General features: G+C 49.1%; 1 protein-coding gene across 5 annotated transcripts in view; it reads left to right on the forward strand.

Annotated features, from left to right (window-relative positions):
* Positions 1-24,519, forward strand: part of IREB2 (iron responsive element binding protein 2) — a 271,408-nt gene that overhangs the window by 215,360 nt on the left and 31,529 nt on the right. For all 5 annotated transcript variants that reach the window (XM_063926565.1, XM_063926564.1, XM_063926562.1 and 2 more), the window contains 3 exons: positions 327-462; positions 7,422-7,506; positions 7,601-7,757. In XM_063926565.1, coding sequence (XP_063782635.1) covers positions 327-462; positions 7,422-7,506; positions 7,601-7,757 — 378 coding nt within the window. The remainder of the gene's footprint in view (positions 1-326; positions 463-7,421; positions 7,507-7,600; positions 7,758-24,519) is intronic.

The raw sequence follows: 24,519 nt of genomic DNA on the forward strand, positions 1-24,519 counted from the left end.
ACCCCAGGGTGCTACGGCACACAGTTTGAGAACCACTAGACTAGCCTATAAAGAACTTGTGTGACAACAAATGTGCAGTGACCAAAGTTAGAACTTTGCTTTCATTTTGTAACATGTACTAGATTACCCATAACATAATTGCTTATTAGTTGCCTTAGCATTGATCAGTCTGGTGCAGTGATGCAGTGAAAGCAAGTACATGATTTCTTATTAGTTAATTTACATTTTGCACTGTTTTTGCTAAATTAATATTATTGACCTCATGGTGGATATGAAGGTGACACTGAAGTTACTCTACACCATTTTCATGTTGTTGTGTCTTACAGGTCTCTTAGCTAAGAAGGCTGTGGAAGCTGGACTCAAGGTGAAGCCATACATAAAGACAAGCCTATCGCCTGGAAGCGGTATGGTCACACATTACCTCACTGCCAGTGGAGTGCTGCCTTTCTTGAACCAGCTTGGGTGAGTAATGAGGTTTCAGGGTTACCACACTGCCGATGTCTGACGCAGTGGAACGATTTCCCTTCCTCCCTCCATTGTGTATGCATCTCGATATTGTATGCACAGAGTCGGAGTTGCAATTGGGGCTTACGGGGGAGACACGCGGTCTCAGAAATGTCTTTAAAATTAATTTTCTGCTGCGGGGGACACTGGGCTCCACAGGGAATAACATCGGGGTGAAGAGTAGGATCTTGATCCGAGGCACCAACAGGCTAAAAGCTTTGACTGTTCCCAGAATGCATAGCGCCGCCTCCTATATAACCCCGCGTCCGTGCACAGGAGCTCAGTTTTGTAGTTGGTGCCATGCAGTGCAGGCATACAACAGGTGGGCTGCTCCAGCAGTGCTCAGAAGAACTTTCTTAAATGAACTTTGAAGACTTCAAGGGCTGCAGCAGAGACACTGTGAGTGTTAGATGTCACTCCGACATCTCCTGCTGCAGATCCATCACCTCCCCCAGCGGCGCTGTATACTCCCGCACTCTGGTTGCCGTGTACTTACAGCGGAGGCTCCGGTTTGCTTCAGTTAGTCACACACCCCGCCGCAGCTCTCCAGGATCGCATGGCCGCACTTTGGGAGTAGGTAAGAGGGTCCCCCAGGCGATACCCGCTGGAAACCTCGATCGGCCGGGGACACTGTGGTAGTACAGGGACCCCACTATACCACCAGGGCAAGGGCACAGGTCGGTTTTACTAAAAACCGTTTGTTACATTGCCCGCAGTATCCAGTGGTGAGGGCCGGCAAGGGGATAAGGCTGTGACCTGTAGCCCCTCCCCCAGCCCCAGGGCGCCATTTAGAGTAAACGTTCCCGCCCTGGAGCTGCATCTCCCTCGCTCCCTGTCAGCGTTTTGACACCATTTCCTGCATACTGAGCTGATCCTGGGACTGTTTAGTCAAATCCTCCTCTGTAAAGCCGCCTGCATGTCAGCGCTGTTCATTTACAGGACACTTAAGTATTCTAAATGTCTGCTGACAGTGTTAGTTAAGAAACAGTGCATTTAGTCAGGGTTTTGTAGTACAAGTACCCTGTGATATACATCCAGTCTTTACTGTGCATTGATATATCTAATAATCTGCATAGCTTTACTTAGTATTACTTAGTATTGCTAGTCCAGTGCAGTTTTATTGCATGTCATAATTTCTGCATTGTACACGTGACTGTGTGTGTGCATATAGCTGCTGCGTGGCTTCCATTTCGTGTATCTCACTCCGATTGCTATCCCTATATTCTGTACCCTGAGGGGGCTAGGTGCGTCAGGGTTATTATTTAATGTGTTTCACAGGATATGCTTATTGTGTATTTTTCTCTGATTTTCAGTCACGATATACCTCTTGATTTCTCTGTTTGTGTTTACACTGCACAGGGATTTCTTGTTAGGGTATTGGACTGCTGTTATTGTACTGGGTTGCCCATAGATTGAGCTTTCAGTTATGTCAGCTACAAGGTGCAAAAGAGCTGGTGCTGATCCCACATTGTGTGGTGGTGACGCTGCAGACACGTTAGAGGAATACATAGCAGCAGAGGGTTCAGGTTCTGGGGGTTCCTTACTCCCCCAGTGGGACCGTAGCAACGGGGGTTCAAAATTACCCGCCTTGGGTTACTTTCTTCACGTTAAGTACGCTGGTAACTAAACTTACGCCCCCTATGGGACCTCATGTGCCGGTACAACCGCTTATGGTCCCTGCGGTTAATCTGCCATGGGCAGATCACCTGTCCAATCAGTTACAGCAATTGAACCAATCACTGACTAAACAGAAATCTAACCCTCGTCCGCCTATGACAAAGGGGTCCTCTAAGCAGGCTATTACTTCCTCACAATCCACCCATGTCTCTTGACACCTCGTCTGATGAGGATGGCGTATATATTGACCCCACAGACACTGACCCTGAGGTTTCTGATGGGGAATCAGTCTCTCAGGTGGATGTCCCTGACTTATTGGAGGCTATCGGGCTAATTCTTCAAATTACTGATGATCCAGAGCCTGATGCTACCCCTAAGAAACCGAACAGATTTAAACGTCAGAAGGTCATTAAACAAGTTTTACCTCATTCTGACCATTTAGTTGACATACATCAGGAATCTTAGGAAAATCCAGGAAAGAAATTCACGCCTCACAAGAAGATGCTGGCTCGCTATCCCCTCACGGTGGGAAACACCCCCGCCAGTGGATTCGCAAGTGGCGCGGCTGGTGGTATCCTCAGCTGTACCTGTAGCTACCGTAACTTCCCTGAAAGAGCCGACGGATAATCGTGTGGAGGGTTGTTTAAAGGCGATTTACACCCTAGTGGGTGCTGTGCATCGGCCCACTACTGCAGCGACATGGGCTGCAGAAGCTATTGAAGCGTGTGCTCAGGAGATGGAAGCCGAGCTGCCTTCTAACTTTTCTGATAATGCTAGACAATGTCTCTCGTATATTGTCACAGCCTCTCATTACATTAAGAAGGCGGCTTCTGATGCCGGTATTCTGGCGGCGAAGGCTTCTACTATGTCCATTTTGGCCCGCCGGATTCTATGGTTATGGTCCTGGTCTGCGGATCTGGATTCTAAGAAAACCCTGGAGGTGCTCCCTTTTAAGGGAGACATTCTTTTTGGAGAGGACCTCAACAAGATAGTGGCTGACTTTAGCTTCTGCTAAAACAGCATGTCTACCTAGTACTGCTCCTTCGGTACCAAAGGCTAAGAGTACTTCCTTTCGTTCCTTTCATCCTTCAGGTAAAGCAAAAGGTCAGGCATACCCGAAACAGGCTCATACTTCCAAAACCTCTAAGCCCAAGCTTAAACGGGCCTGTGCTGCCCGTCAGCCTGCTTCCAAAACTGACAAGCCTGCTGCATGACGGGGCGGGCCTACCTCTGGGGGATCCCAGAGTGGGAGGCCGACTTCTAGGGTTTACCCAGGAATGGTTGAAGACCACTTCCGACGCCTGGGTACGGGAAATCGTCACTCACGGATACGCCATATCCTTCAAGAATCGTCCCCCCTCATCGATTTTGCCTGACAGACGTCCCTTTGAATCAGGCAAAAACTTTTCATTCGGTGGTACAGTCCCTCCTGGACACGGGAGCGGTAGTACAGGTGCCTCTGGCTCAGAGAGGCAAGGGGTACTATTCTCCGCAGTTCCTAGTCCCGAAACCGAACGGGTCCTCTCGGCCCATTCTCAACCTCAAGTCCTTGAACAAATTTGTGAGAGTCTCCAAGTTTCGTATGGAGACTCTTCGCTCTATTGTTCTGGCCTTGGAGCATACAGGATGCTTACCTGAATATTCCTATTGCAATGTCACATCAGCAGTACCTGAGGTTTGCTGTAGGCAACCTCCATTATCAATTTCGGGCTTTACCTTTTGGTTTGACCACGGCCCCGTGTGTCTTCACAAAGGTCATGGCGGTAATGATGGCTGTACTTCGCCATCAAGGGGTCAGGATCCTCCCATATCTGGACGACTTGTTGATCCTGGCAAATTCCACAGAAATTCTCCTACGTCATCTGGATCTGATGCTCCAGTTTCTGCAAGGCCACGGGTGGCTCATCAACTGGAAGAAGTCTTCCGTGGTCCCTGCTCAGAGCATGGTGCACCTAGGGGTATTGTAGGACACTCACACCCCCAGAGGTTGTTCTTGTCTCAGGAGAAGGTCTTTAAGCTTCAGGGCAGGATTCAATGCTTCCTATCTTGTACGCAAGTGTCGCTACACTCGGCGATGCAAGTGCTAGGTCTCATGGTGTCGGCTTTCGACGTGGTGGAGTACGCTCAATTCCATTCCCGCCCTCTACAGAAACTGATTCTAGCCAAGTGGGATGGCCTGCCTCACCGGATCAGGTCTCGCATGATCTCCTGGTCTCTGGAGGTCCGTCTGTCACTGAGCTGGTGGCTGCGAGACCATAGATTGAGCAGGGGTCTTCCCTTCTGGATCTCCAGCTGGGTCCTCCTGACGACGGATGCCAGTCTGAGAGGTTGGGGCACGGTGTTGGAGCAACACTCCCTTCAGGGTCGGTGGACCAAGGAGGAGTCTCTCTCCTCCCGATAAACATTCTGGAACTGCAGGCGGTGTTCAATGCTCTGAACCTGGCCCAATATTTAATACAGAACAGGTCTGTTCAGGTACAGTCGGACAACGCCACCACGGTGGCGTACATAAATCATCAAGGCGGCACTCGAAGCTGCATGGCAATGAGGGAAGTATCAAGGATTCTTCAGTGGGCGGAACGCCATCTGCCAGCCATATTGGCAGTGTTCATTCCGGGGGTCCTAAACTAGGAAGCGGACTTCCTCAGTCGTCAGGACGTACACGCCGGAGAGTGGAGTCTCCATCCAGAAGTATTTCAACTCCTAGTGGACAAGTGGGGTCTCCCAGATGTAGACCTAATGGCGTCTCAACACAATCACAAGGTTCCGGTCTTCGGAGCAAGGACAAGGGATCCTCAAGCAGAGTTCGTGGACGCACTGGCAATTTCGTGGAACTTTCGGCTGCCGCACGTGTTCCCTCCGGTGTCACTTCTGCCCAGGGTAATAAGGAAGTTCAATCAAGAAGGAGGGCTCCTGCTTCTGATTGCCCCAGCGTGGCCCAGACTGCATTGGTTCTCATACCTTCAGGGTCTATCACTAGAGATTTCCCTTCTACATCCACAGCGCCCAGACCTCCTCATTCAGGGCCCCTGTGTATATCAGGAATTGACCCGGCTTGCTTTGACGGCGTGGCTCTTGAAGCTTCCGTTCTGAGGGCCAAAGGATTTTCTGAGGCGGTCATTCAAACCATGTTAAAGGCCCGGAAACCCGCTTCTGCTTGGATTTACCATAGGGTCTGGAATTCTTACTTTGCTTGGTGCGCATCTAACAATCATGACGCTTACAAGTTTTTAGTACGGTCAAACGTTTGGCCTTTCTGCAACAGGGCCTGGACTTGGGCCTTCATCTGGCCTCCCTCAAGGTTCATATTTCTGCCTTGTCGATTTGGTTTCAGAGAAAAATTGCAACTCTGCCTGATGTTCATACGTTCACTCAGGGTGTGTTACGTATTCAACCTCCTTACGTCCCGCCTGTGGCTCCTTTGGGATTTGTCTGTGGTTCTGGAGGCATTACAAGAGTCTCCATTTGAGCCTCTTGAATCTGTAGACCTTAAGTGACTGTCCCTTAAGGTATTGTTTCTGCTGGCTATTGCTTCTGCTAGACTGGTGTCGGATTTGGTTGCCTTGTCTTGTAGGTCCCCCTATCTGATTTTTCACCGTGACCGAGCGGTTCTTAGAACATGTCCCTGGTACCTACCTAAGGTGGTATCTTCTTTCCACCTTAATCAGGAGATTGTGGTTCCGGCCTTTGTCTCTCCTGAATTGTCTACCAAAGAGCGGTCTTTGGATGTGGTACGGGCTCTCCGTATCTATGTAAAGAGGACAGCTCCTATCAGGAAGTCTGATTCTCTCTTTGTACTCTTTGGTTTTCACAAACGTGGCTGGCCTGCTCACAAGCAAACCCTGGCCAGATGGATTAGAATGGTGATTGCACATGCTTATGTACAGGCTGGCCTTCCAGCTCCTGCTACCATCAATGCCCATTCTACTCGGTCGGTTGGACCTTCTTGGGCAGCCCGCCGTGGTGCGACCGTTGAACAATTGTGCAAGGCGGCAACGTGGTCCTCAGTGAACACGTTCATAAGGTTCTATGCCTTTGATACATCCGCCTCCCAGGATGCTTCCTTTGGACACTTTATGGTAAGAACTTACCGTTGTTAAATCTCTTTCTGCGAGGTACACTAGGCTCCACAGGGCGCTCACGCTGACGCATTTAGCTTCTTTGGGTTGGTATGGCATTAGCCGCTGACACCTTCTCCTGTCGTGAGAATGTGGTGTATGTGGCTACTAACGATTGTCGTCTCTGCTACCTGCTACTGCATTGGACTCGTTAACAAAACTGAGCTCCTGTGCACGGAGGCAGGGTTATAGAGGAGGCGGCGCTATGCATTCTGGGAACAGTCAAAGCTTTTAGCCTGTTGGTGCCTCGGATCAAGATCCTACTCTACACCCCGATGTTATTCCCTGTGGAGCCCAGTGTACCTCGCAGAAAGAGATTTGCCACGGGTAAGTTCTTACCATAAATCTTGTTGTTCGTTCCTGGATAGTGTGTTATGGGAGTGTCGCTGATTGCGCTTTGGTACAGCGACATTCAATCGCTCATATAGGAGGGCTGTTGCATGTTTCCATGGATATACAGCAGGAAACGGCTTCATTTGCATAGTCGCAGGTGAGCAAGTGCCAAAGGGCACACACACGGTTGTGTCAGATTCAGCCCCAAACAGCTGTGTACTTATAACCAATACCTTTGAGATACTTCATCTATGTATTCTAAATTTTATTTTGGCGATACCTAAATTAACGGTGCCATGTGTCATCTCGCCTTTAACTCCCAGCTCTGTTTCTTTTTTAAAATAAGTATTTTCCACCTTCTAATGCCTTTTTATTTATTATAAATGTTATTTATTGTACTGTCTTGTACATGCCCTATTATAATTTTGTATACATTGATTTTACTTTGTCTTCATATTTCTCTGTGTTTATGTAATCATGCATGCATTTTTATGTTGCCACATGATATAGACCTATCAATACTGTGCTCTCTACCTGATGCCCACGTTATAAACATTTCTGTCTGATGATATAAATACATGGATAAGAGGCTACAGAAGGCCAGAAAGATCACACAATGTGTTTAGTAACTGTACAAGTCTTCAACTTTTGTTTTTTTAATGTGGTTTAACCTTCTTGGTCTATTAACATAGACCTGATGTTTAGATATAGGAAAATGTAGTTTAGCATTGCCTCGTCTTTTGCACAGAGTTGGTTCTTTTGAAATTAACTGTAATTTATAGTATTTTCTTCTAGCTTTGATTACGTCATTGTAAAATATCTACTCATTTGCATTGCCTTTAAATCCAGGTTTGACATTATTGGCTATGGATGCTCGAGATGTGTTGGGAACATCAATCCTTTACCTGAGGAAATAGTCACTGCAATTAAAGAGGTATACGGACATAATTCTTGTTCAAAGATGTGTTTTGAGTACAACAAATCTGGACTAAAGCAGTGTTTGATATATTCAACTCCTTTGTTTTCAGGGGGACCTGGTGGCTTGTGGGATTTTCTCTGGAACCAAGCACTTTGAGGGTAGCAGATGTAGCTGTGTCCGTGCAAATTACTTGGCTTCTCCACCTCTGGTTGTTGCCTATGCTTTAGCAGGCACTGTGAATATAGATCTGCAAACAGATGCTTTGGGTGAGTACTTTATTAAGCTTATAAATGTGTATATCGTGTGATATGTCATGATATACATTCTATTGTGTGATTTAGTTACATGTGCTACAAAACACACATATATATATATATATATACATACATAGACACACGCGCACGCACATTTCTCTTACATCCTAGAGGATGCTGGGGTCCACATTAGTACCATGGGGTATAGATGGGTCCACCAGGAGCCATTGGCACTTTAAGAGTTTGAGAGTGTGGGCTGGCTCCTCCGTCTATGCCCCTCCAGACTCCGTTAAGAAAATATGCCCGGAGGAGCCGGTCACAGCTAGGGGAGTTCTCCTGAATTTTCCTAGAAAAGTTATTTTTTAGAGTTTATTATTTTACAAGGAGGATGCTGGCAACAGCCTCTCTGCAGCGTGGGACTGAGGGGGGAGCAGTGTCCGCCCAGCGGGGTCTGAGCCACTGTCTCCGCTGACTGGACACTGAGCTCCAGAGGGGTCAGATTGTTCTCCGCCACAGGGGACCGCTCGCCCCAGCAGCATGCCGCCACCCCCTTGCAGAGTTGAAGAATCGGTGGCGAGTGAGACACCGACCCCCCTAGCAAGCGGGGGATCGGTGTGAAGATGGTGGCACAGGGTAGGAGCGCAGTATTAACTACGCTTCGGGGATGGCTCAGCGGTACATGGTGCGGCGCTGTGAGGGGCGCCCTGAGCCAGCGCAGACACCCTACGCTGGTCCAGAAGCCTGTCGGGGTCACCGGATCTCAGCCAGCACTAATTCTTCAGGCCAGTATAATCCATGAAGAGCGGGAAGACAGCGCCATTAAGGGGGCGGAGCTTCTCCTCAGAGTGGACCCAGCAGCGTTTCAGCGCCATTTTCCTGCATGCACAGCGCTGAGAAGGAGAACAGGTCCCTCCACAGCACTTCCAGCTATCTATGAATGGTACCAGGGGGTTGTAGATGGGGGGGGGGGGGGGGGGGGGGCTGTAATAAAACTGTGTCCTATTAAGGTGCACAGTCAGCGCTGACAAGGGGTCTCCCTTTGGTAAAAGCGCTGTGTGTGGGTTGGCTCCAATCTCTGTGTCTCTCTGCCATTCTTGGGGGGGGGAAACTCTGTCTGCCCTCACCTGTGTGTGTAGAGTGTTTGGTGGTCTCCTTTAGCTATGTCCAGGGACACGGTGTCATATGCTGCAGAGGATATGTCCTCCCAGGATGATCCCATTCCATGTAATCAGGATAGCACCTGTTTAGCACAGATACCAGCAAGGGAGCCTGAGTGGTTTTCCTCTATCAAATCTTGGATTTCTCAGATTTCTTGCAGGGTTGTAAGTAATGAATCTGCAAGCCAGGTATTACAGAGCTCTATGGCAGTATGGCCGGTTTCTGGTACCTCAGGACGCTCCACGATATACCCCCATAAGCGTGCGCTTGTGAATGTCACACAAGACGACATGGATACCGATTCTGACACCACAGATGGTGATGGGGATGTGTTGCGGGGGTTCCGCATCTCTTGCAAAGGCGGTGCAATTGTTGATAGAGGCTATCAGGGATGTGTTGAATGTTAATGATACAACACCTGAGCAGGTTGAGGAGGCTTTTTTCACTGAAAATAACCTTCCCAGCGTCAAAGGAATTGAATGCTATATTTGAAAAAGCATGGGTAAACCCTGATAAAAAAAATCCAGGTCCATAAAAGGGTCCCGGTGGCGTTTCCTTTCCCTGAAGAGGATAGGAAAAAATGGGAAAACCCGCCGATTGTTGACGCATCTGTGTCCAGACTCTCAAAGAAGGTGGTTTTGCCTGTTCCAGGATCTGCCGCCTTAAAGGAGCCGGCTGATAGAAAAATTGATAACACACTTAAATCGATGTACACTGCTTCAGGGGCCATATTACACCCCACTATTGCTACGGCATGGATTGCAAAGGCAATAGTAAAGTGGTCGGCTACCTTACTGGAGGATTTGGATACAATGGATAGGGATGACGTTGCATTATATGTACGCAACATACATGATTCAGCAGGTTTTATGGTAGAATCCATGAAAGACCTGGGTTCCATGGCTGCGGGAATCTCTTCCATGTCTGTTTCAGCTCGTTGGGGACTGTGGCTGTGCCAGTGGTCGGCCGACGCGGAATCCAGAAAAAGTGTGGAGTCCCTACTCTATACAGGTCAGGCTCTCTTTGGGGAAGCTCTAGACGCGTGGATATCCACGGCTACAGCGGTTAAGTCTCTGTTTCTACCCTCAGCAGCATCTGCTCCGAAGACATCCTTCTCTTCATCTGCAACGCAGTCCTTTCGGCTCAACAAGCCTAGAAAGGCCAGACCGTCCAATACTTTCTTTAGGGGAGGTCGAGTTAAGTCCAAGAAACATGCCGCTGCAGGTTCCCAGGAACAAAAGCCTGCTTTAGGTACGCCAAAGCCCTCTGCATGACGGTGGACCACGCGGCCTTGAGGTGGGGCCGGTGGGAGCGAGACTCAGACACATCAGTCAGGTCTGGGTATCGTCCGGCCTGGATCCCTGGGTGATAGATATTGTATCCCAGGGATACAGGCTGGAATTTCAAAGTCTCCCTCCTCATCTTTTTTTCAAATCAGGCTTGCCAATTCTGTTGGCAGACAGCACTGTACTACAAGAAGCTATCCAGTAGTTGGTAGAGGCACAGGTCGTTGTGCCAGTACCACCTCACATGCAGAACAAAGGTTTTTTTCGTGGTACCGAAACCAGATGGTTCGGTCAGGCCCATTCTGAACCTAAAATCATTGAACCCCTTTCTAAAGGAGTTCAAGTTCAAGATAGAGTCTCTCAGGGCGGTGATATCAGGTCTGGAATAGGGGGAATTCCTGTTATCACTGGATATCAAGGTTGCGTACCTCCACATTCTAATATGGCTGCCGCATCAGGCTTATCTCCGTTTCGCATTGCTGGACTGTCATTTCCAGTTCCAGGCCCTGCAATTCAGCCTCTCCACAGCACCGAAGGTGTTTACCAAGGTAATGGCAGAAATGATGGTTTTCCTCCGCAAACAAGGGGTGAACATCATTCCATATCTGGACGATCTGCTGATGAAGGCATCGTCCAAGGAGAAGCTGCTGCAGTCCATTGTTCTCAGAACACGCTTCCTCAAGAGTCATGGTTGGATTCTGAACCTTCCAAAGTCACATTTGGAACCAACCCACAGGTTGTCCTTTCTGGGAATGATCCTGGACACACAGAAGTGCAGAAGGTGTTTCTTCCGCAGGAAAAGGCGTTGGTGATACAAACTATGGTCCGGGATGTCCTGAAGCCAGCCCGGGTGTCGGTTCATCAATGCATTCGCCTGTTGGGAAAGATGGTGGGGAGGTGGGTACGGGAGGTCCCACGCTCGGACCTTCCAACTGGATCTTCTGGACAAGTGTTCGGGGTCTCATCTCCACATGCACCAGAGAATTCGTCTGTCGCCGAGGACGAGAATTTGGCTCCTCTGGTGGTTACAATTGCCTCACCTTCTGGAGGGCCGCAGGTTCGGGATTCAGGATTGGGTCCTTCTAACCACGGATGCGAGCCTTCGGGGCTGGGGAGTGGTCACTCAAGGAGTAACCTTCCAAGGTCGGTGTCAAGCCTGGAAGCCGGCCTGCCCATCAACATCCCGGAACTAAGAGCCGTCTACAACGGTCTTCTTCAGACGGCCCCTCTTCTTAGAAATCGGGGCCATTCAAGTGCAGTCGGACAACGGTACAACAGTGACTTGAATAAACCGACAATGCGGAACGAAGAGCAGAGCGTCAATGTCAGAGGTGACAAGAATACAACTTTGGACAGAAAGGCACGCGTTGACGCTGTCAGCGATCTTCATTCCGGGAGTAGACAACTGGGAAGCAGACTTCCTCAGCAGACACGATCTCCATCCAGGGGAGTGGGGTCTCCATCCGGAAGTGTTCAAGGAAATCACAGACCTTTGGGGATTACCCCAAATAGACATGATGGCCTCTCATCTCAACAAGAAGCTTCTGCGTTATTGTTCCAGGTCGAGGGACCCACAGGCAGTGGCAGTGGACGCCCTTGTTTTTCCGTGGGTGTTCCAGTCAGTGTACGTGTTTCCACCACTCCCACTCATCCCAAGCATCCTAAAGCTCGTAAGGAGAACAAGGGTACAAGCGATCCTCATTGCCCCAGACTGGCCAGGAAGGGCTTGGTACGTGGACCTTCTGAATCTAATGCAAGAATAGCCGAGGCCTCTTCCTCTTCGGGAGGACCTGCTGCAGCAGGGGCCGTTCGCCTATCAAGACTTAGCGCGGCTACATTTGATGGCATGGAAGTTGAGCGCCTGATACTTGCTCGGAAGGGCATTCCGAAGAAGGTCATTCCTACCCTCATACAGGCTAGGAAAGGGGTAACGTCTAAACATTACCATCGTATTTGGAAGAAATATGTCTCTTGGTGTGAATCCAAGAAGTTTCCTACGGTGGAGTTTCAACTCTGACGTTTTCTCCTCTTCCTGCAAGCAGGTGTGGATATGGGCCCTATCCATTTTCTTTCAGAAACAATTGGCTGCCCTCCCTGAGGTTCAGACTTTTTTGAAGGGAGTTCTGCACATTCAACCTCCCTTTGTACCGCCTACGGCGCCTTGGGACCTTAACGTGGTGTTGCAGTTCCTCCAGTCGGATTGGTTTGAGCCTCTACAGGAGGTTGAGGTCAAATTTCTTAAATGGAAGGCGGTCACGTTGTTGGCCTTAGCTTCTGCTAGACGCTTGTCCGAATTGGGGGCTTTATTCTGTAAAAGCCCTTACTTGATCTTCCACGAAGATAGAGCTGAGCTTCGGACACGTCAGCAGTTTCTACCGATGGTTGTGTCGGCATTAGGTTTACTATCCAGCACGCTTATTCTACGGCAGGATTGCCATGTCCAAAATCTGTTAAGGCCCACTCTACTCGTAAGGTGGGGGCTTCCTGGGCGGCTGCTTGGGGTGTCTTGGCATTGCAACTTTGCCGAGCTGCTACTTGGTCTGGGTCGAACACGTTTGCAAAGTTTTACAAGTTCGATGCTTTGGCCTCTGATGATCTGAAGTTCAGTCAATCAGTTCTGTAGGAGCCTCCGTGCTCTCCCTCCTGTTCTGGGAGCTTTGGTACATCCCCATGGTACTAATGTGGACACCAGCATCCTCTAGGACATAAGAGAAAATAGGATTTTGGTTACCTACCGGTAAATCCTTTTCTGCTGCGGGGTACACTGGGCTCCACAAAGCAATGGACAATGGGGTGTAGAGTAGGATCTTGATCCGAGGCACCAACAGGCTCAAAGCTTTGACTGTTCCCAGAATGCATAGCGCCGCCTCCTATATAACCCTGCCTCCCTGCACAGGATCTCAGTTTTGTAGTTGGTGCTGCAGTAGCAGGCACTTAACAGAGGGGCTGCTCCAGGCAGCCCTAAGAAGAGCTTTTTTTCTGAGGAAAAAAGTGAAGACTTCAAGGGCAGCAGCAGTGTTACATGTCAGTGGACATTCACGGCTGCAGCTCCGGCTCTCCCCAGCGGCGCTGTACACTCCCGAGCCCTGGTTGCCGGGTAACTACAGCTAGAGGCTCCGGTTTTCTTCTTGTCAGGCACACACGACGGGGGCTCTCCGGGATCGCGTGGCCGCGCTTCGGGAGGTGGTAAGTGGGTCCCGCTTGCGGGACCCGGCCTTTATCGCGATCCGGCGCAGTCAGTGGGAGGTGGGCCGCACGCGCTGGCGGTGGACACTGTGACAGTACAGGCGATCCCACTAGATCTCCAGGGCATGGGACAGGTCAGGTTTTCTCTAAACCGTTTTATTAGAGCCCGCAGTACCCGGTGGTTTTGCCAGCAGGGGGATAGAGCTTGGAACTGAAGCCCCTCCCCCAGCCCCAGGGCGCCATTTTCTGCAAATGTTCCCGCCCTGGAGCTGCATATCTGTCTCTCCCTCACTCCCTGGCAGTGTCTGCGGCGCCATTATCCCTCAGCTCACTGTTCCTGGGAATGCTTGGGCAAATCCTCCTATGTAAAGCCGCCTGGTTGTCAGTGCTGTGACTTTACAAGACACTTAAGTATTCTACCTGCCTTTTTTAGTCAGTGTTAGTTAGAAAAGAGTGCGTTTAGTCAGGGTTTCCTAGTACAATTACCCTGTGATATACATCCAGTTCTTACTGTGTACTGTTATATATATTGTTATATAGCTGTGTAAGCTAGTCCAGTGCAGTATTATTGTTAGTAATAACCTCTGCATTGTACAAACTGTGACTATTTTTGTGTGCATTTGATAGCTGAGTGGTGTCCATTTTGTGTCTTTCACTCAACCTGCTATCCCTATATTCTATAACCTGAGGGGGCTTGGTGCGTCAGGTTTTATCTAATATAGGATTTTCACAAAGATATACTGTATTACGTATTTTCTCTGTGATTTAGTCACCATATCTCTCCTTTATCTCTGCTGGTGCTGACTACACTGCGCAGGGGTTTGGGCTAGAGGTATTGTGCTGCTGACAAATTGTACTGTGTTACCTGATACTGCAAGTTATATCATGTCTGCTTCTGAGGGTAACGGCTCTGGGGCTGAATACACTGCCGGTGTTGCTGAAGCCGCAGATACCTATGAGGAGAATATAGCAGCTTTGGGCTCTGGTTCTGGGGGCTCCTTGCCCCCCAGTGGGACGGTTGCAACGGGGGCAAATGATGACCCGCCATGGGCCACTTTTTCCACGCTTCTGCATACGCTAGTTCATAAACTAACACCCCCTATGGGATCCCCAATGCCGGTACAACCGTTTGTGGTCCCTGCAGCTAACCCGCCGTGGGCGGACGATTTATCTGCTCAAATAAAGAAGTTGAACCAGTCCCTGACTACTAAAAAGTCTGACCGTCGCTCGCCTACGTCCAAGGGGTCCTCTAAGCGAGCGCTTGTCTCCTCACATTCCACTGCTGTCACTGACACCTTGTCGGATGAAGACTGCACTTACACTGACCCCACAGGTTCTGACTCGGATACGGCTGATGGGGAGGGTGGTTCACATGTGGATGTTCCTGATCTCTTGGAGGCTATTAAGTTAATTTTACAGATTACGGATGATCCAGAGCCATCCGTTCCTCCTAAGAAACCAGATAGGTTCAAGCGTCAGAAGGTGATTAAACAAGTTTTCTGCTGCGGGGTACACTGGGCTCCACAAGGATAGACATAGGGGTGTAGAGTAGGATCTTGATCCGAAGCACCAACAGGCTCAAAAGCTTTGACCTTCTTCCCAAGATGCATAGCGCCGCCTCCTATATCACCCCTCCTCCGTGCACAGGAGCTCAATGTGTAGTTGGTGCTTGCAGTGCAAGCATGTGACAGGAAGAGCTGCTCACAGCAGCTCTAGAAAAAGCTTTTTCTGAGGAAAAAAGAAGACTACAAGGGCTGCAGCAGAGGTACAGATTGTGCTGGATGTCAGTAGACATTGCCTGCTGCAGCTCCATCTCTCCCCCAGCGACGCTGTACACTCCCGTGCCCTGGTTACCGGGTACCTACAGCAGGAGGCTCCGGTTTTCTTCCAAGTTAGTCACACACGGCTGGGGCTCTCCGGGATCGCGTGGCCGCACTTCGGGAGGAGGTAAGTGGGTCCCGCTCGCGGGACCCGCACTTTATCGCATTCCGGCGGGGCCGGTGGACACTGTGGCAGTACAGGCGATCCCACTAGATCACCAGGGCATGGGTGCAGGTCAGGTTTTCTCTCTAAACAAGTGGCCCGCAGTACCCGGTGGTTTTGCCAGCAGAGGGGATAAGGCTTAGACCTGGAGCCCCTCCCCCAGCCCCAGGGCGCCATTTCCCGCAAATGTTCCCGCCCTGGAGCTGCATATCTGTCTCTCCCTCACTCCCTGGCAGTGTCTGCGGCGCCATTATCCCTCAGCTCACTGTTCCTGGGAATGCTTGGGCAAATCCTCCTATGTAAAGCCGCCTGGTTGTCAGTGCTGTGACTTTACAAGACACTTAAGTATTCTACCTGCCTTTTTTAGTCAGTGTTAGTTAAGAAAGAGTGCACTTAGTCAGGATTTCCTAGTACAATTACCCTGTGATATACATCCAGTTCTTACTGTGTACTGTTATATCTATTGTTATATAGCTGTGTAAGCTAGTCCAGTGCAGTATTATTGTTAGTAATAACCTCTGCATTGTACAGACTGTGACTATTTTTGTGTGCATTTGATAGCTGAGTGGTGTCCATTTCGTGTCTTTCACTCAACTTGCTATCCCTATATTCTATAACCTGAGGGGGCTTGGTGCGTCAGATTTTATCTAGTATAGGATTTTCACAAAGATATACTGTATTACGTATTTTTCTCTGTGATTTAGTCACCATATCTCTCCTTTATCTCTGCTGGTGCTGACTACACTGCGCAGGGGTTTGGGCTAGAGGTATTGTGCTGCTGACAAATTGTACTGTGTTACCTGATACTGCAAGTTATATCATGTCTGCTTCTGAGGGTAATGGTTCTGGGGCTGAACACATTGCCGATGTTGCTGAAGCCACAGATACCTATGAGGAGAATATAGCAGCTTTGGGTTCTGGTTCTGGGGGTTCTTTGCCCCCCAGTGGGACGGTGGCAACAGGGGCAAATAATGACCCGGCGTGGGCCACTTTTTCCACGCTTCTGCATACGCTAGTTCATAAACTAACACCCTCTATGGGATCCCCAATGCCGGTACAACCGTTTGTGGTTCCTGCAGCTAACCCGCCGTGGGCGGACGATTTATCTGCTCAAATAAAGAAGTTGAACCAGTCCCTGACTACTAAAAAGTCTGACCGGCGCTCGCCTACGTCCAAGTGGTCCTCTAAGCGAGCGCTTGTCTCCTCACAATCCACTGCTGTCACGGACACCTCATCGGATGAAGACTGCACTTACACTGACCCCACAGGTTCTGACTCAGATACGGCTGATGGGGAGGGTGGTTCACATGTGGATGTTCCTGATCTTTTGGAGGCTATTAAGTTGATTTTACAGTTTACGGATGATCCCGAGCCATCCGTTCCTCCTAAGAAACCAGATAGGTTCAAGCGTCAGAAGGTGATTAAACAAGTTTTACCTCACTCTGACCACCTAATTGATATACGTCAGGAACCCTGGGAAAACCCGGGTACGAAGTTTGTGCCTCAAAAGATGATGCTGGCTCGCTATCCCCTCACGCTGGAGCTGTCTAAGAATTGGGAAACGCCTCCTCCAGTGGACTAACATGTGGCTAGGATGGTGGTTTCCTCAGCTTTACCGGTCACCACCGTCACGTCTCTAAAAGAGCCTACGGATAAACGCGTGGAGGGTTGTCTGAAAGATTTACACCCTCACGGGTGCTGCACAAAGGCCCACTATTGCAGTTACTTGGGCTGCAGAGGCCATTGAAGCATGGGCCTTGGAGTTAGATGCTGAAATCTCCTCTGACCATGCTAGACAATGCTTGTCTTATATTGTCACAGCTTCTCGTTGTATTAAAGAGGCGGCTTCTGATGCCGGTATCCTGGCAGCCAAGGCCTCTACTACGTCAGTCCTGGCTCGACGGATGTTGTGGCTGAGATCCTGGTCTGTGGATCTGGACTCTAGAAAAACCCTGGAGGTACTCCCTTTTCTCTATCGTCCTAGTGGATGCTGGGGTTCCTGAAAGGACCATGGGGAATAGCGGCTCCGCAGGAGACAGGGCACAAAAAGTAAAGCTTTAGGATCAGGTGGTGTGCACTGGCTCCTCCCCCTATGACCCTCCTCCAAGCCTCAGTTAGATTTTTGTGCCCGGCCGAGAAGGGTGCAATCTAGGTGGCTCTCCTAAAGAGCTGCTTAGAAAAGTTTAGCTTAGGTTTTTTATTTTACAGTGAGTCCTGCTGGCAACAGGATCACTGCAACGAGGGACTTAGGGGAGAAGAAGTGAACTCACCTGCGTGCAGGATGGATTGGCTTCTTTGGCTACTGGACATTAGCTCCAGAGGGACTGTGACGACATGTGATGACACAGCTGGCGCGTCATGTCGCTCAGTGGTAAAAGACACGTGGTTACTTTCCTAGCCCTGGTCCTACACATGGACTTCATCAATTGCCAATATGTTATTAGTTATATGTTAGGCAATATTGTATTATATTGTATGATATTATGGTTACAAGGGTACAGTTATGTTTTCAATGTATATATATGAATGTATTGGTTATTCTGCTATAGTTTGTAAAATAAGGTTTGCCCATGAGACTAATCAGATAACCTGTGTATTTGCTGTTGGGTAGATACAGCCAGTCTCAGATGTCAGGCCATACAACCCCCCCCCCCTCATTCTTCCCCACACAATGGATTCCAGGCCACACAATCAGATTAAGCAAGGTTACTTTAATTAACATCTATTGTGGCCTAGGGGACATGCCTGGGCATGTGAAACTGTTCTGTTCTGGGGGTGTCGCCTTATTGTAGAAAAGACAAAGGCTTGATAATAGCAAACAGGGGAGGTGGGAGAGATCTGAGAGAAGTTGAGAGGGTGGCAGGAGACTGACTAAGAAGTAATGTTCTGTCAGGAGCTCCAGGAGGGATTGTCGTGTAGAATTGGATCACAGAAGTGTGCTGAACTGTGTTATAACCTATTCTGTTAATAAACCACTGTTGGTTTTTCATCTACCACCGTGACTGAGTGATTTTGAACCCAATATCCTCACATTTGGCGGCAGCAGTGGGATCACTCAAGACACCAGCAGAAAGGTATAAACCACAGCAGGCAATGGATTCCGCCCCGCTATGCTACCGTTACAGCAAGAAGGATCAACTACAGGACCTCTGTCGAGCAAGACGGATTGAGTTTAATACAGTGGATACCAAGGAATCCCTAATTGGAAAACTGGCTCAATGGGACGTTGAGCACCCTTGTGATAAGGAGGAAGAGGAGGATATGGTCGAGGCCTCAGTGGAGGAGACCAGTAATGGAACCAGGGCAGTGGAGCTTGTGGTTGGAAGTTTGTCAGCATATCGGCAGGCTGAGAAGCCGGATCTTTTATTTATAGTTTCCAAAATGCAGTACATTTGGGAGTACTGGAATGAAGCTCAGTGGGAAATCAGCAGGTGGAGAGTATCCAGCATACAGGACAAGTTGTGTCATCTGGGGAATGCGTTCATGCACTGCAGAAGTGAAGTAGCCACATGGAATCTGCTGGGGGAGCCAGAGTTTGAGGAATTCAGGGAGGAAGTGATCGCCACAGTGGCCCAAATGACACAAAGTATACAATATACAGAGACGGTAGAGCAAGTGCAGAGTAAATTGCCTTCCCGGACAGAGCCAGAAGAAGTGGCATTGGATCGGGGGCCCCTGGATACCCCAGCATGGCGAGGCCAGTGTTACAGGGTGGATGTGGAAAGGCACCACCTGCAACAGCTTCTCCCATACCCAAGGGAAGAAGTTGCCCAGCGGTCTATACAGAAGGAAGCACACGAAGTGAAGACAGCAGTGAGCACAATCCAGGCACCCCAGGAGGAACTGCACTACAACTTCCCTTTTGCTGAGATGGAGGATGAGGACTTAGTGAGAGAGTGTCAAGAACTGTCTGCCCAGTATGTTACACTGGAAAAGGATGACCTTGACCAGGTGGATGCAAGGAAGCACTGTCTGCAACCCGTTCTATTCTCCCTGGGGGAATGTCACAGTGAAACACTCAGTGACCGGCCTGAGCTGTGTTACAACTGGCCATTTGCAGGCTTGGAGGATATAGAAACCATCCCAGAGTGCCAGCGAGACATTGAGGAAGAAGTTGCCACTATCACCCGACCACCACTTCAGCAACAGAGCCTCCAAGGGAATCCTTCAGGTGAGCACCAACCAGTCCTGGCTACTGAACCATTTACAGTGTTGTGTTTGGGGGAGGCTACTGAAAATGAGAAGGGAGTGGGGTCTGTTATCCAAACACCCCAGGAGAAGATGCACTATGCCTTCCCATCGGCAGAGGTGGAAGAGGAGATCTCTGCGAGGGCAGCAGTAGGTGGTAATGTCCCAACTATAAGCATGGCTAGTGCAGACAGTGTCTCACTTCAGGCTGATCAGCATATTCGGCTGAGGGAGGCCTATTGTGAAGCTATGTTCATGGCTGCCCCAGTTATTTTATCAGAAAAGGATGTTCAGGAAGGGCCCAGTGTATCTCCAGCAATTGTATCTCTCCCAGAAGATTCTGGAGGTCTGTTCTCATTCAGTGAACTTGATGGTAAGGAGCTGCAGTCTGAATGCCAGAATCTTCCCTGTGACTCAGAGAAAATCCAGGGATCAGACCTGGTGAAAATAGCATCAGCTCAGGAGCTGGAATGGAACATGTTGCTCTACTCTAGGGCACCGGAATGTGTTTTGGACTGGCATTGTGTGCAAGGTGAAATGACTGACTCTAACCAGGACAATGGTGGTCAGCCAGGACATGTAGCAGTGAATGGAGAAGGTAATGCCACTGTCCCTGTGAACCTACATCCATGTTCCAGTACAACGATGGTCGAGTTGGTGGCTACACACAAGGAAGCTGAGCAGATTGTACTCCAGGCCACAGCATACAAGACTCAGAGTAGGATCCCACAAGTTACCCAGCTAGCCAGGCTGGAGGAAGCATTTACCCAGGATAGCACAGAAGAAACTTCTGGCATGAAGGAATCCCCATTGTGCCCTGACAATTACCATACCCGTGGTTCATGTTTGGGGGAGGGAAGCCACTGTCCTGATGCACCAGAGGTGATGGAAGTGGGGTTCCCAGGGAATACATGGTTGGGGAGGGAGAGTGAGGGCCCCAGAGATCAGATTTTGTTTATGGAGGAAAATTGTGACTATCTGAAATGTGAGGTTACCCAGTTGGGTGTAGGGGAATTATTAAGTCCCCAGGTGCAGTTATTGGACTTACTGAATTATACTGTTGCACATGCTGTTACCCCAATCCAGCGGCTGTCTACAAAGGGGACTTTGATTAATGTATTTGGATGGGACACCGGGGGGAAATACAAGAACTATGGACTGCTGATCACGTTTCCACCGGACCCTGATAAGACTGTATTGATTTATGTACTGTGGGCCACGCACCCACCAGACCGGGGAAAGAAATTCCCACACAAGCCTCATGACAATTACCACAGACTTTGGACCTGGGAGGCTGGTGGTCTCCGTACAAACTGTAAAATGCTATTCACAAAACCACCAGACCCACTAGAGAAACCTGCCAGTCATTATTATGACGGGGCACAGACTGTTTGATGTAGGAGAGCACCACTGCGCTCAACAAGCTTCAGCTACTTAGGACACAGGGCGAGAAAGTAGGGGAAGGTAATGTGACGACATGTGATGACACAGCTGGCGCGTCATGTCGCTCAGTGGTAAAAGACACGTGGTTACTTTCCTAGCCCTGGTCCTACACATGGACTTCATCAATTGCCAATATGTTATTAGTTATATGTTAGGCAATATTGTATTATATTGTATGATATTATGGTTACAAGGGTACAGTTATGTTTTCAATGTATATATATGAATGTATTGGTTATTCTGCTATAGTTTGTAAAATAAGGTTTGCCCATGAGACTAATCAGATAACCTGTGTATTTGCTGTTGGGTAGATACAGCCAGTCTCAGATGTCAGGCCATACAACCCCCCCCTCATTCTTCCCCACACAATGGATTCCAGGCCACACAATCAGATTAAGCAAGGTTACTTTAATTAACATCTATTGTGGCCTAGGGGACATGCCTGGGCATGTGAAACTGTTCTGTTCTGGGGGTGTCGCCTTATTGTAGAAAAGACAAAGGCTTGATAATAGCAAACAGGGGAGGTGGGAGAGATCTGAGAGAAGTTGAGAGGGTGGCAGGAGACTGACTAAGAAGTAATGTTCTGTCAGGAGCTCCAGGAGGGATTGTCGTGTAGAATTGGATCACAGAAGTGTGCTGAACTGTGTTATAACCTATTCTGTTAATAAACCACTGTTGGTTTTTCATCTACCACCGTGACTGAGTGATTTTGAACCCAATATCCTCACAGGGACGATCACAGGTACAGCCTGGATGGTCACCGGAGCCTCGCCGCCGGCCCCCTTGCAGATGCTGAAAAGAGAAGAAGGTCCAGAATCGGCGGCAGAAGACTCCTCAGTCTTCTTAAGGTAGCGCACAGCACTGCAGCTGTGCGCCATTGCTCTCAGCACACTTCACACGGCAGTCACTGAGGGTGCAGGGCGCTGGGAGGGGGGCGCCCTGGGAGGCAATGTAAACCTATTTTTTGGCAAAAAATACCTCACATATAGCCTCCGGGGGCTATATGGAGATATTTAACCCCTGCCAGAATCCGTTGAAGAGCGGGAGACGAGCCCGCCGAAAAAGGGGCGGGGCCTATCTCCTCAGCACACAGCGCCATTTTCCCTCACAGAAAGGCTGGAGGGAAGGCTCCCAGGCTCTCCCCTGCACTGCACTACAGAAACAGGGTTAAAACAGAGAGGGGGGGCACTAATTTGGCGTTAGAAATATATAAAAAGATGCTATAAGGGAAAACACTTATATAAGGTTGTCCCTATATAATTATAGCGTTTTTTGGTGTGTGCTGGCAAACTCTCCCTCTGTCTCTCCAAAGGGCTAGTGGGTCCTGTCCTCTATCAGAGCATTCCCTGTGTGTGTGCTGTGTGTCGGTACGTGTGTGTCGACATGTATGAGGACGATGTTGGTGAGGAGGCGGAGCAATTGCCTGTAATGGTGATGTCACTCTCTAGGGAGTCGACACCGGAATGGATGGCTTATTTAGGGAATTACGTGATAATGTCAACACGCTGCAAGGTCGGTTGACGACATGAGACGGCCGACAAACAATTAGTACCGGTCCAGACGTCTCAAAAACACCGTCAGGGGTTTTAAAACGCCCGTTTACCTTAGTCGGTCGACACAGACACGGACACTGAATCCAGTGTCGACGGTGAATAAACAAACGTATTCCTTATTAGGGCCACACGTTAAGGGCAATGAAGGAGGTGTTACATATTTCTGATACTACAAGTACCACAAAAGAGGGTATTATGTGGGATGTGAAAAAACTACCTGTAGTTTTTCCTGAATCAGATAAATTAAATGAAGTGTGTGATGATGCGTGGGTTCCCCCCGATAGAAAATTATTGGCGGTATACCCTTTCCCGCCAGAAGTTAGGGCGCGTTGGGAAACACCCCTTAGGGTGGATAAGGCGCTCACACGCTTATCAAAACAAGTGGCGGTACCGTCTATAGATAGGGCCGTCCTCAAGGAGCCAGCTGACAGGAGGCTGGAAAATATCATATAAAAGTATATACACACATACTGGTGTTATACTGCGACCAGCGATCGCCTCAGCCTGGATGTGCAGAGCTGGGGTGGCTTGGTCGGATTCCCTGACTAAAAATATTGATACCCTTGACAGGGACAGTATTTTATTGACTATAGAGCATTTAAAGGATGCATTTCTATATATGCGAGATGCACAGAGGGATATTTGCACTCTGGCATCAAGAGTAAGTGCGATGTCCATATCTGCCAGAAGATGTTTATGGACACGACAGTGGTCAGGTGATGCAGATTCCAAACGGCACAAAGGTGTATTGCCGTATAAAGGAAGAGGAGTTATTTGGGGTCGGTCCATCGGACCTGGTGGCCACGGCAACTGCTGGAAAATCCACCGTTTTTACCCTAAGTCACATCTCTGCAGAAAAAGACACCGTCTTTTCAGCCTCAGTCCTTTCGTCCCTATAAGAGTCATATTTGCCCAGGGATAGAGGAAAGGGAAGAAGACTGCAGCAGGCAGCCCATTCCCAGGAACAGAAGCCTTCCACCGCTTCTGCCAAGCTCTCAGCATGACGCTGGGACCGTACAGGACCCCTGGATCCTACAAGTAGTATCCCAGGGGTACAGATTGGAATGTCGAAACGTTTCCCCCTCGCAGGCTCCTGAAGTCTGCTTTACCAAGGTATCCCTCCGACAAGGAGGCAGTATGGAAAAAAAAATTCACAAGCTGTATTCCCAGCAGGTGATAATCAAATTACCCCTCCTACAACAAGGAAAGGGGTATTATTCCACACTATATTGTGGTACTGAAGCCAGAAGGCTAGGTGAGACCTATTCTAAATCTAAAAAAATTTGAACACTTACAAAGGTTCAAATCAAGATGGAGTCACTCAGAGCAGTGATAACGAACCAGGAAGAAGGGGACTATATAGTGTCCCGGGACATCAGGGATGCTTACCTCCATGTCCCAAATTTGCCCTTCTCACTAAGGGTACCTCAGGTTCGTGGTATAGAACTGTCACTGTCAGTTTCAGACGCTGCCGTTTGGATTGTCCACGGCACCCCGGGTCTTTACCAAGGTAATGGCCGAAATGATGATTCTTCTTCGAAGAAAAGGCGTCTTAATTACCCCTTACTTGGACGATCTCCTGATAAGGGCAAAGTCCAGGGAACAGTTGGAGGTCGGAGTAGCACTATCTCGGATACTGCTACAACAGCACGGATGGATTCTAAATATTCCAAAATCGCAGCTGATCCTGACGACACGTCTGCTGTGCCTAGGGATGATTCTGGACACAGTCCAGAAAAAGGTGTTTCTCCCGGAAGAGAAAGCCAGGGAGTTATCCGAGCTAGTCAAGAACCTCCTAAAACCAGGAAAAGTGTCAGTGCATCATTGCACAAGGGTCCTGGTAAAAATGGTGGCTTCCTACGAAGCAATTCCATTCGGCAGATTTCACGCAAGAACTTTTCAGTGGGATCTGCTGGACAAATGGTCCGGATCGCATCTTCAGATGCATCAGCGGATAACCCTATATCCAAGGACAAG

The sequence above is a fragment of the Pseudophryne corroboree genome, chromosome 6, assembly GCF_028390025.1.
Source record: "Pseudophryne corroboree isolate aPseCor3 chromosome 6, aPseCor3.hap2, whole genome shotgun sequence".
NCBI classification, from domain to species: Eukaryota; Metazoa; Chordata; class Amphibia; order Anura; family Myobatrachidae; genus Pseudophryne; species Pseudophryne corroboree.